The sequence below is a fragment of the Henckelia pumila genome, chromosome 3 (assembly GCF_033568475.1).
Source record: "Henckelia pumila isolate YLH828 chromosome 3, ASM3356847v2, whole genome shotgun sequence".
Lineage (NCBI taxonomy): Eukaryota > Viridiplantae > Streptophyta > Magnoliopsida > Lamiales > Gesneriaceae > Henckelia > Henckelia pumila.
Window position 1 is genome coordinate 189,283,883 of NC_133122.1, and position 12,328 is coordinate 189,296,210.

The 12,328-nt window shown below is 37.3% G+C and overlaps 1 protein-coding gene across 3 annotated transcripts; it reads right to left on the reverse strand.

Moving 5' to 3' along the window:
* Window positions 1-915: 915 nt before the first annotated feature.
* Window positions 916-5,298, reverse strand: LOC140886718 (peptidyl-prolyl cis-trans isomerase CYP40-like). 3 transcript variants are annotated; one of them, XM_073293457.1, is made up of 10 exons: window positions 5,264-5,298; window positions 4,801-5,141; window positions 3,210-3,710; window positions 2,887-2,974; window positions 2,764-2,816; window positions 2,335-2,439; window positions 1,630-1,705; window positions 1,449-1,486; window positions 1,306-1,367; window positions 916-1,208 (listed from the first exon to the last, which is right to left on the reverse strand). In XM_073293457.1, exons 2-9 carry the CDS (start codon window positions 4,969-4,971, stop codon window positions 1,314-1,316), a joined length of 1,086 nt encoding a protein of 361 aa, XP_073149558.1. In that variant the 5' UTR covers window positions 4,972-5,141; window positions 5,264-5,298; the 3' UTR covers window positions 916-1,208; window positions 1,306-1,313. The 3 variants fall into 3 exon arrangements, 2 of the variants coding, with proteins under 2 accessions (XP_073149558.1, XP_073149557.1); XM_073293456.1 differs by lacking the exon at window positions 5,264-5,298 and adding an exon at window positions 5,212-5,262; XR_012151634.1 differs by lacking the exons at window positions 916-1,208; window positions 1,306-1,367; window positions 1,449-1,486; window positions 1,630-1,705 and adding an exon at window positions 2,551-2,647 and having other exon boundaries at window positions 2,406-2,439; window positions 4,801-5,292.
* Between the last annotated feature and the right edge of the window lie 7,030 nt (window positions 5,299-12,328).

Genomic DNA, 12,328 nt, shown 5'->3' on the forward strand with positions numbered 1-12,328 from the left:
CCCGTTTTTTTTGTTGCTATATTTTAAACGAGAATTTTTATGTCTTAAATTTTATACATTTAATTGTGCAATAAATGAAAAAAAAAAGTTAAAATAAAAATCAATCAAAAAAAAAATAAAAAAAATCTATTGATTACAAAAAAAAAGAGAAAAAAAATTAAAATTAAAATTTTTTTATAAAATAAATGTCCAAACACCTTCTTAATTATTTTTAACTTTAAAATTGTTATTCTAAAATAGTTATCCAAACACTTATTTAACAACGAAAACTTTTTTATAAAATAGTTGTCAAACACATTTATTCTTAAAACAACTTGTCAAACATTTTATAAAAACTTTTTTTAAAAACACTCTTATAATAACGTTTTACAATTACCCGTCCAAACAAATCCGTAGAATGAAAATATAAGGAAAGGTGAGGTAAGGATCAAAATTAAAACAAGTCTAAACAGCGGAAGAGGCAAAATCTTTGGATGCTAGAACTCATTTTTCAAGCAAGAACGTTGGAATCTGAAGATTTTCAAATACGGGCAGATCAGACTCTCTGTTACATCAGTAATTTGGAGGCGGCAAAAAAATATCCAGCCAACTTGAGAGGGACACAAGAAAAGGAAAGGAAAAAAGGAAGGAAGGAAAGAAAGAAAGAGGAATATGATTTGCCAAAAACAAGAGATGGTTAACAATTCCAATAACAAATTCCAATAGCAGGCTGGAGAATTTCAGAATTGATGGAAGAAAACTTGTAACAGGAATTACCGGAGATTCTGTTTTCAGAAGTCTGCAGAAGTTATATCTTCACGATGGACCTAACAATATCACCAAGGAAACAGAAACGCGGCATGCAAATATGGAAGTAGGAAACGTAAAGAATTATCAGAAAAATATTTTTTCCAAGTCTAAAGAGATGTCACCAACTTAACAATAAAAACATCAACTAAGTCAAGAAAAAAGATCATCAATTTTTGTTCAGATATAATGCTTTTCTGTACGTAGGTTATCAAAATATTTCAAATGATCAAGGGATGTAGGGATCAATCATCAATGTCAATCAGAAATATCCATAAGCTCACAAGTCAATGTTAGACCACAGATATATCGGCTATTCGGGCAAAATTTGGTGAAGTAATGGTGGCATATAGTCTTGCAATTCTTTAAAACGTTTTTTGCAGGACCAAAGGAGTTTAAAGCCAGACCATGTTACCAGTAACCTGCATTTCAAACAAAACACATATTTCAATCAGTTTTAATCAAGAATACACAAATAAAGGGAAAAAAATGAAAACCAGACAGAAAACAACATATCACCTAAATCTCTACTGAAACATTCTCGAGAATGCCTTTCTCTCTTGTTCAAGTCTATTGGCAATCTGTTAACAAGATCCATAAATTACAACTACTAAATCAACGTATATCATTTAACTGTTCATATAAATTGGAAAGGTGGCTACCTTCTTCTTTGCAATAGAAAGCTCTTTCTTTATACCACCTGTAAACAAAAACATCCATTCAATTCTCTAGCCATCTCACATATGAATTTTCTTACAAAACTAACCATTACGTACTGTCACCAATATATAAGAATTTATCCTAATTTTGAAGAGGACAAGGTGGTGGGGATGGGGTACTTACTATCATTCGGCTCCAACTTGAATGCTTCCTTAAAACTTTCCACAGCTGCATCTATATTGTTGAGTGCCATATATACCTTAAAAAGGTAGCAGCAAAACTAAAATTTAACGTGGCAGTTCATGGCAGGAAAAGCTCTTAAGTGACTGCGTTAGCTTCTCTAGAAAGAGGTGAATCCACATAAAATAACTAGAAGAAACACGAAACGAAGCAAACAAGTTTCCGAATTTAATCTTATTGGAACCACCATTGCTGAAGTTACTCGGAATATTAGAACAATATACATATTTTTTTGTATAAACAATATTTTTATTTTCTTATTACATCAAAAAAAATTGCAGTGACATAGAAATGGAAAGGTTATAGGGATGATATGAAGTCATGAATTGATGGAGTTTGTTCGTGTTTATTGAGCAATAAAAGATTTGGAAAGATTGAAATAGGAAGAGCCTAGCTATAATTAAAGGGGGTGGTTATGACTTTTGGCAAATGTGAAAATTTAAGAAAAACAAGGCCAACACTTATAGAGCACTGCAGAAGCATGTGTAACTCAAACATAATTTCACAGAGAAAAATCTGGAAGAGCACATACATTAAAGCAAAGGCGGCATAGAAAAAAATCAGAGGAAGCATGTGAAAATAGAATGACAGTTCAAAAGAAAACTACAAGCTAATGCGTGCAATTTTCATCTAACATCGGGCACCAACCTGGCCTTGGCGATAGAAAGCTTTTGCATTATCTTTACCATCACGAATTGCAAAGTCTGCATCCAGCAATGCACCTTTAAGATTTCCTAACTTCAACTTGCAGACCTGAAGCAAGGATGCCAATCATTAGCCCCGAAAGTTAAATGGAGGGCTCAGCGTGTCTTGATCTTCTGCAGTATAAGTATGTTATACAGGGAAAAAAAATATTCATTTGACCTTTTCAAAAATTGGTTAAACTGTCAAACCAGTTAGTGCTTTCATTTTCAGAGGAAACCAAATAAAGGTAACAATGCCTTCAAAAGAGTTATGTAACCTTGCATTATGAAATGAAACTAACATTAAAAAAATTCGCAGTTACCTAAGGTATAATGGTAGGTGATTCACGAAAAAATGCGGTATGGGTATGAGGGAAAGAGAATATGAACTCACAGAACTATTTGTAAGGATCTGAGACTTCGTTTTTCTCAGAGACTCACTCTGCACTGTAGAAACATAAGGATCAGGCAATAAGACCGATATCCAGATTGAGTCAATAGACATTATTACATTCACCTTCATTAATGTCTTCCATCTCCCAGCATAAATCCAGATACTTGAGAGCCTTGCGGTACTTTCTAATGGCCATCTTGTAGTCTTCCTTCTGTATATGCGAAAATTCAAAACATTGTGGCAGATAAATGAAGACGAGATAACCGATAGAAAACATCTAAACTTGCTGTATTCTTAACATAAACCATTTAGAAAAAGTAAATCAAGATTAAATTTAATATTGTCAGATATTTATACCCAACACCTTAAAGGTCCATTTACAGGACTGCAACAAGCTAATGACAGTTAAAAGTCAAGGAGATAGAAAAATCATCAAATGTAACTACCTTGTACCAGTCATTTCCTAAGGCTTTGATGGAATCTACTGCTGTTATCAACCATGAGATGTCATTCGGTTTTGCATCAAGATCCACTGGCCAATCAGGATATACATCACCGTCTTTAAAGAAGTTAATTGTCCCATCATCGACCCCCACAGGAATTTCTCCACAGTCAGCTATTATGACATCAACAGTGGGATGGTAATCATCTGTTGTTGCTACATACTCAATAGACCGAACCAATCCTAATCCTTTGATCACCTTTCCAAATACAACATGCTTCCCATCAAGATGAGTGGCTTGAGTTGTAACGATGAAAAATTGAGATCCATTGCTATTTGGCCCCGAATTAGCCATTGACAACATCCCTTTCCTAGAGTGTTTGAGCTCAAAATTTTCATCTTCAAATTTCAACCCATAAATGGATTCCCCATCCACTCCATTTCCAGAACATATATCACCCCCTTGAACCATTAAACCTCTGATAACACGATTGAAGTGTGCACCCTGCATTAAAACATTTAGATATTCTTATATAATGAAGTTGAACTTCTGGAAATATTCTCCAACTTGCTTTTGGAGTCGGAGGCCACAATTCAAATCCTACCAACACAATCATCTTTATATTTTATTAAGTTGGTTTTTTTTTGGATGTTAATTTGTGTGACACCCGGTAAACAGCTACATGAAAAGCTCAGAAATTCACTATTCCTCGATCTTCAAAGTACCCACCCACAAGAGCGTGCATTAAAGTATATTCACTCAAAAAAAAAAGTATAAACTTATTGTTTGGACCACAACAAATAGCTAGCACGGTGAATTATAGTGTAAGATTCTTGTTTGGACCACCTTCCAGCGCCTAAAACTTTTAGATTAGACAATGTGGTTTATGTTAGAATACCATCAACCAACGGAAGGAAAAGAATTCACAAAAGCTATTGTCAGGGCAAAAGGTCAAATATAAACTAAACAGGCATTTCTTAAGTAAATTGTGATAAACAACTGTGACGTACGGACTCATTTTAACACTTTTAAGATTTGAACTTTTACTGCTGACTGTGATACCAAGAAGATGATGGATATTGCAATAAAGAAAAGATGCATAACCAATTTTTGCTGATAAATTGCTAAACAGAAAGGGAAGCAATTCCAGAAATATATCATGTCTGATAACAAGGATGATATATTCAAAACAATGCTTAACGATGAAACAAGAAGAGATGATAATTCATTCAAAAAGTTGGATGAATCAGACCATCACTCTTGAATTCATTTAACTTGTGTATGCTATTTATTATAGCCGGCGGATTCCAAATCTTCACAATTCAGAGTCATTTAAAATCTCTATATCAAATGCATTTCTGAAATACAAATCACCCCCAATCAGCAAACAAAATAAAATTGTTTTTTGCAAAATGTATTTCAATGGACAGACATACAGCCAAATCTAAAGAACACACAACCAAACCTATAAAAAAAAAAAGAAGCAAAATGGTTTAATCGTCCAAATGAAAACCTTTCCTGGAAGCGGAGAGTTGAAACATGACCTGGGTATGGGGAAAGATTGAAAAAAAAAAGAAGGAAAGAAAAGAACAACCTTGTAATGTAGAGGAAGAGCAGTGTTAGGGCTAAAACCCTTCTCCCCAGTGCAGAGAGCTCTAAAGTTCTCGGCAGTTTTAGGCACTACATCTTTATACAACTCGGCAACTATTCGGCCCTCCATATCTCCTCCAATACTGATATCCATATAACACCTGGGATTAACCATTTTTCACGCAAGCAAGAAAAGCAGCCCAACAAAATGGAAACCAGCGGTTCAAACGTAAGCGAAGACTAAAAGGCAGACATTCCTCGTGTTTTTTGGTGAAAAGGAAAGGGCGGTGACTCTGACTCTGACTCGGACCCTGAGCATGTGTCTGTCTGTAGCTATGCCTATGCCTATATTAAGAGAACACAAGAGGTGAGCAGCGTACAATCGTCACAGCTTTATGTACAATACAAACACAACCAAAAATGGATACGGTTGGGCTGATCATAGCAGTTGTCACGTAGCCCATTACCGCAATTCTGCAGCAATCGTTCGTTTCGTTTCTTTTCTCCACACTCCTCATCTCTCTCTCTCTATATATATATATATATATATATATTTTCATTTACTCTATATTTCTTTTTCTTTTTTTTTTTTTTAAAAAGAAATGTTGGTAATTTTCATTCCCAGATTAATTTAGTTATTTATATTCCGTTCCATGTACATAGAAATCCAACGTTTTTATCATCAACAATTATGTGTTCCAGTATTTGTATTTGTTAGTCCTCCTTTGTTCTATCAATGGCTCAAACAACCATCCATTCAGTGCACCTCCCACTGTCCCACATCACCATTCACTCCTCATCAACTCACGCTTTTTGCACATTATATGTACCTTGACATATCATAAGAGATCGTGCACATTAATCTCACGCACTGTTGTTATGAATAATAAAACATTGATGCATCGAGGGTGTTCAAGTTGGTGAAATAGGTGAATTTTTTATCAGAGGTCAGGAGTTCGATTCCCCATACCAACACCTTCTTGGACTAGCCTGTCACAAGCTCTGTGTGGTTTATGTGGCTAACCTGGTTTGTAGGTTATTTGGTTTATGTGGCTAACCTGGTTTGTAGGTTATTGCGTTAGTCTGGGGGTTTACCCAGTGCGTACCGAAGACAGCGGCTTCGGGTTTTCACATCACAAAAAAAAAAAAAACATTGATTGATTACTAGTAAATTGATTTTTATAAAAGGTCATACATAATATCTTATACAAAATATATTGATTGATTATATGATACATCTTTTTTTTTTTTTGAAACAAACACAATCACATAATTATATTAAAATGATCAAAACGATTACAAACGATTGAGAGAAGGGCCACCACAAATGTTGGTGCCTCAACCCATGAACTAGGGCTAGGACAACAATATGCATTCCTAACAACAACATGAGCAATTTCATTTGCTTTTCTTGGCACAAGTCAAACAATACCAATGTCTATCACCACGTCCACAAATAAAACTACAGCCTAAATAGGAGAGAGAGGTTTAGAAAAAACCCAACGAGCACCAAACAATAATTATGAGGTTTCTGATGGTGGCAAAAAATGGTAATGACAGGAAATATGGTTCCATATTCTTTTCATTTCAGATTTATCTAATTGCTATTTGAGGTAAAGAGCAAGCTCATATCAATTTAATTAGAGTAGCTAACATTTGACATCAAAGCGTGTAAATGTTTCCTTTTACTTGATTTGAGCTAGAAATTGTGGGTTGTAAAATTTATTTCGATCTTTCAAAACTTTGAGATGTTAAGGTGACCCAAGTGAAAATTTAGAGAGTTTCTTCTCAATTTGGTATGGCAAAACTGTTAATTGTCAAATCCGATTTGAAAGATTAACAAAACCAGTGTTTTAAATAACGCGCTATAGCGCATTTTTATGGCCTAACGTGTAACACCCGGAATTTTAATACGTAAATTCGCATGCATAATTAGGGTAAATTAATTTTAAAATAAGGGTTAAATGAATTTATGTGTTATTATGTGATTTATATGCATGATTTAAGTTATTTTAGCATTTAACCCAAAATTAGTGATTTTTGTGATTTATGAAAATTAATTGGTTTTGATCGCGTAGACGGGACCGTGGACGGACGAGATACCAAAATATTTAGCCAAAAATATTTTATGAGTTTTACGAGCCTTAAAATAATATTTTAAGGTATTTTGTCAAGAAAATTTTAGTATTTAATTATATATTTATTTAAGGGTTTATTTTTAGCAAAAATAAGTCATTTTATTGACTTTTATTAATATTTAAAAATTCCCAAAGTTATTATTTCGGGATTTTGGTTTAATATCAGATTTATTATTAATTTTATTAGTTTAAAAATTTATATTTTATGCCATATTATCTACCTAACTATATTATATTAATTAATATTCCTTTTTAATTCTATTTAATTTATTTAAAACCTAAACCTACCCTACCACTATATGATTGAGCCGATAACTCTTCTTCCACCCTCCTTCACGCCTCCATCATCTTCCTTGACAGAAAACTCCATAGCCGATCCAACCAAGCTCCACCTTTGAAGATTTTTGGTCCGTTCGTCGTCCCGGAGTCCCGTAAACGCATCGTTCGTTGTCAAATAATTATCAAGGCATGTTTAACTCCTTTCTTTAACACCATATAAGCTATTATGCATAAGGGAGATTTTTGTTTCAGAATTTATTAGCCATGGTTCGGATATATTGCAAGTATGAATGAATTGTTGCATGTTTTGGTGAATTCATGATCATAAATCGTTTTGTGCCTTGCATGGTTCGGTCCAGAGGTGGTGGCTCGGTCAAGGGGTGTCCTAGGGTGCCTAGGGTCGAGCTGGGTCCAGGGGTTCAGGCTGGTTCACGGCTGGGTTCAAGCTGGTGCAAGGTTTGGTCATGGGAGGCGGCAGTTTAGGGTTTAGTGGAAGGGGGGCTCGGCTGGTCATGCTAGGCCATGACCCATCCGAGCCAAGGCTGGGTTCGAACCGGCAGGACCCTGGGAAGGTCTTGCCGGCGGCGCTCCGGCCAGGGGCGGCCGGAGCGAGGCGGCAGCAGCCCCTTAAGGGCTGCTGCTCGCGCAGCCAAGGGCAAGGAGAGGGGGGCGTCGGGTAGGGGGGATTCTGGGTGGTTCCGGGTTGGGTCAGGGTAGTGGGTCGGGTCAGTAGGGTCTAGGGTCGGGTCAGGCAGGTCCGGGTCCGGGCTAGGTGGGCCGGGCTCGAGTATTTTAATTTTAAAATATTTAATGATTTAATTGGTTGTTTGGGCCATTTAATTAGTTAGAAAATTATTTGGGCCTCCAAACAATTTTATTTGGGCTTTTTAAATTATTTTTTTTTAGTTAACCCAATAATTTTATGGGCCCGTGGGCCCATTGGAATTTTTGGGCTAGTCAGTGATTTTATTGGGCCAGTCTAGGAATTTTTATGAATTAATTAGTTATTGGGCCTAAATATTTTTATTTAAGCCCAATAACATTTAAGTATTTTATTTTAGTAAAAATTATATTTTTTTAAAAGTAGTTATTCAATTATGGGCTTTAAGTTAGTTAACAGGCTTTAAGTCAGTTAAGGGGTTTAGTAGAGAGACCAGAAGTCTGGACCAACCCATGAAAATAAACTAAGTCCGGAATATATATTTAATTATTTTTATGCATGAAGTCTATTTTAAGTAAAAGTATATTTATTATTAAAATTAATTAAATATATATTACGGACATATTTTAAGTGCATGCATACATGAAATATTTTATGATGTGTTTATGATTAAGAATTGAGCATGAAAAATATTTTTATAGAAATTGAAGTGATGTGACAGCATAGAAGTGGGTTCTACCACTGACACAGAGGTAGTTCTACTACCGGCATAGAAGTGGGTTTTACCACTGGCACAGAGGTAGTTTACTACCAGCATAGAGGTGGATTTATCCACCGCCACGTACGATGGTTCTTTAGACTGATCAGTCGGCACAGTTATTAGTCACATTCATGGATATGACCATACACAGTTTTTATGTTTATGACATGCTCAATTATGTTATGTATGATGAAGAAAGTTATGTTATGTATAAGATTTATGATTAAGCATTTATGTTATGAAAAATGTTCCCACGCATGCTCATGTACATGTATATGTATTAGTATTTACGTGATGCATTATTTTTAAGCTTGTTATAAAGGATTAGACATGTTGAGCCTCTAGGCTCACTACGCTTATATGGTGCAGGTGAGTATGATGTAGCTCCTACCGGTGGCGAGGACGTATGAGCGAGCATGGCAGTGGCCCCGTGACCGTCGCAGTTATTTAGTTTACATTGATTGAATTTTGAAACATGTTTTATTTGAATATTATTCCGCATATGAGATATTTTTAGCAGCACTGTTTAATATTTTAAATTGTTTATTTATTTAGTCTTGTATTTATTTTAAATATTTTATTCTGTGCATATATGTATGGGCATATATGTACATATTTTTATTTAGTAGTATAAAAAAAAAAAAAAGTTTTCCGCATTTAGTAGTACTAGGATGTTTCATTTGGTATCAGAGCACGGTCCTCGGAGGGTGTCCATCTGCCACGTGAAGCTCAGAAATCCTGCTACTGGTCTGTAAGTTTTAAATGTTTTAATAAGATTTAGAAGGAGCATATGTATTAATTTTAAGTATTTCATGTTCAGTAAGATTTTTGAAACCCTTAGTTATGCATTGCGATTTACGTAAAGAAATATGTGGTGGTACAGAATGCCTCCCAGACAGATGAATAGACGCGGAAGACCTCCACCTCCACCGCCACCTCCGCAGAACCCTATGACAGCACTGGAGCAGGCCAGTGCTACGATGATGGCAGGGATTACTGCTCTGTTGGAGCAGCAGGCTGCACGTCCCAGACTATCCCATGAGGAGGACGTGGCTGAGAGGTTCCAGAAGAAGGGACCTAAGGAGTTTGCTGGGACCACCGATCCTTTGGTGGCTGAGGGATGGATTCGCTCTCTTGAGTCCATCTTTGATTACATGGGGATCACAGACACCGACAGGGTGAACTGTGCGACGTACATGATGAGAGGAGATGCAGCCCTTTGGTGGGAGGGTGCAGTTAGGGGAGTTCACTTGCCCACACTGACGTGGACGGAGTTTAGGCGTATCTTCTACGCCAAGTACTTTACTGAGGATGTGCGCAGCCGCATGATCCGTGAGTTCATGAGTCTCCGTCAGGGGGACAGGTCTGTTGTGGAGTATGTGAGCCAGTTTGAGAGGGGCTGTCGCTTTGTGCCCATGATTGCTGACAGTCCGCAGGAGAAGCTGCGACAGTTTGTGGAGGGCCTGAAGGCTGAGATCAGGCATGATGTGCGTATGGCAGACGTCTTTACATACGAGTCTGCAGTGAGTAGAGCCTTGCGTTCCGAGGAGGGTCGGAGAGAGATCCAGAAGGAACAGCAGCGTAAGAGACAGCTCCAGCTGGAATCTTATCAACCATCTTCGCAGCCACCCACGAAGAAACAGTACACAGAGCCATCTAAGGACCTTAACCCGCAGAATCAGCAGGGTCAGCAGCAGCAGCAACAGAGGGGCGGGGCCCCTAAGGCAGGAGGAGTACCACTTTGCCCGAAGTGTCAGAAACCACATTCGGGTCTGTGTCTGAGTGGGTCGAATGTGTGTTTCCATTGCAAGGAGCCGGGGCACATGTCCATTAATTGTCCAAGGAAGAAGAACACCACAGGGAGAGTGTTTGTCATGCAAGCAGCTGGGGCAGACCCAAACACCTCTTTAATCTCCGGTATGCCCTAACCTATTCTTTTAAGGGAACTTTGGTGAAGTTAAAAATATTTTGTTTATCAGAGTGCGCAGCAGAAGCATTATTTTGGGATACCAAAACTTGGGAACTAGATATGTGATAATGAGTTTGGCGAATTGGATTTTTAAGAACTCCGTTATTAGAATTTGATCCGTCGAATTTCGAGGACGAAATTCAATTTAAGGGGGAGAGAATTGTAACACCCGGAATTTTAATACGTAAATTCGCATGCATAATTAGGGTAAATTAATTTTAAAATAAGGGTTAAATGAATTTATGTGTTATTATGTGATTTATATGCATGATTTAAGTTATTTTAGCATTTAACCCAAAATTAGTGATTTTTGTGATTTATGAAAATTAATTGGTTTTGATCGCGTAGACGGGACCGTGGACGGACGAGATACCAAAATATTTAGCCAAAAATATTTTATGAGTTTTACGAGCCTTAAAATAATATTTTAAGGTATTTTGTCAAGAAAATTTTAGTATTTAATTATATATTTATTTAAGGGTTTATTTTTAGCAAAAATAAGTCATTTTATTGACTTTTATTAATATTTAAAAATTCCCAAAGTTATTATTTCGGGATTTTGGTTTAATATCAGATTTATTATTAATTTTATTAGTTTAAAAATTTATATTTTATGCCATATTATCTACCTAACTATATTATATTAATTAATATTCCTTTTTAATTCTATTTAATTTATTTAAAACCTAAACCTACCCTACCACTATATGATTGAGCCGATAACTCTTCTTCCACCCTCCTTCACGCCTCCATCATCTTCCTTGACAGAAAACTCCATAGCCGATCCAACCAAGCTCCACCTTTGAAGATTTTTGGTCCGTTTCGTCGTCCCGGAGTCCCGTAAACGCATCGTTCGTTGTCAAATAATTATCAAGGCATGTTTAACTCCTTTCTTTAACACCATATAAGCTATTATGCATAAGGGAGATTTTTGTTTCAGAATTTATTAGCCATGGTTCGGATATATTGCAAGTATGAATGAATTGTTGCATGTTTTGGTGAATTCATGATCATAAATCGTTTTGTGCCTTGCATGGTTTGGTCCAGAGGTGGTGGCTCGGTCAAGGGGTGTCCTAGGGTGCCTAGGGTCGAGCTGGGTCCAGGGGTTCAGGCTGGTTCACGGCTGGGTTCAAGCTGGTGCAAGGTTTGGTCATGGGAGGCGGCAGTTTAGGGTTTAGTGGAAGGGGGGCTCGGCTGGTCATGCTAGGCCATGACCCATCCGAGCCAAGGCTGGGTTCGAACCGGCAGGACCCTGGGAAGGTCCTGCCGGCGGCGCTCCGGCCAGGGGCGGCAGGAGCGAGGCGGCAGCATCCCCTTAAGGGCTGCTGCTCGCGCAGCCAAGGGCAAGGAGAGGGGGGCGTCGGGTAGGGGGGATTCTGGGTGGTTTCGGGTCGGGTCAGGGTAGTGGGTCGGGTCAGTAGGGTCTAGGGTCGGGTCAGGCAGGTCCGGGTCCGGGCTAGGTGGGCCGGGCTCGAGTATTTTAATTTTAAAATATTTAATGATTTAATTGGTTGTTTGGGCCATTTAATTAGTTAGAAAATTATTTGGGCCTCCAAATAATTTTATTTGGGCTTTTTAAATTATTTTTTTTTAGTTAACCCAATAATTTTATGGGCCCGTGGGCCCATCGGAATTTTTGGGCTAGTCAGTGATTTTATTGGGCCAGTCTAGAAATTTTTATGAATTAATTAGTTATTGGGCCTAAATATTTTTATTTAAGCCCAA

What these genes read in the sequence shown, in the direction of transcription:
- LOC140886718 (XM_073293457.1), bottom strand. Translation starts at nt 4,971, where the DNA reads ATGGTTAATCCCAGGTGTTATATGGATATCAGTATTGGAGGAGATATG. An exon ending in TAGGAAATGACTGGTACAAG is followed by an intron (nt 2,975 to 3,209) that starts GTAGTTACATTT and finishes TCGCATATACAG; the next exon opens with AAGGAAGACTACAAGATGGC. An exon ending in AGATCCTTACAAATAGTTCT is followed by an intron (nt 2,440 to 2,763) that starts GTGAGTTCATAT and finishes TCCTTGCTTCAG; the next exon opens with GTCTGCAAGTTGAAGTTAGG.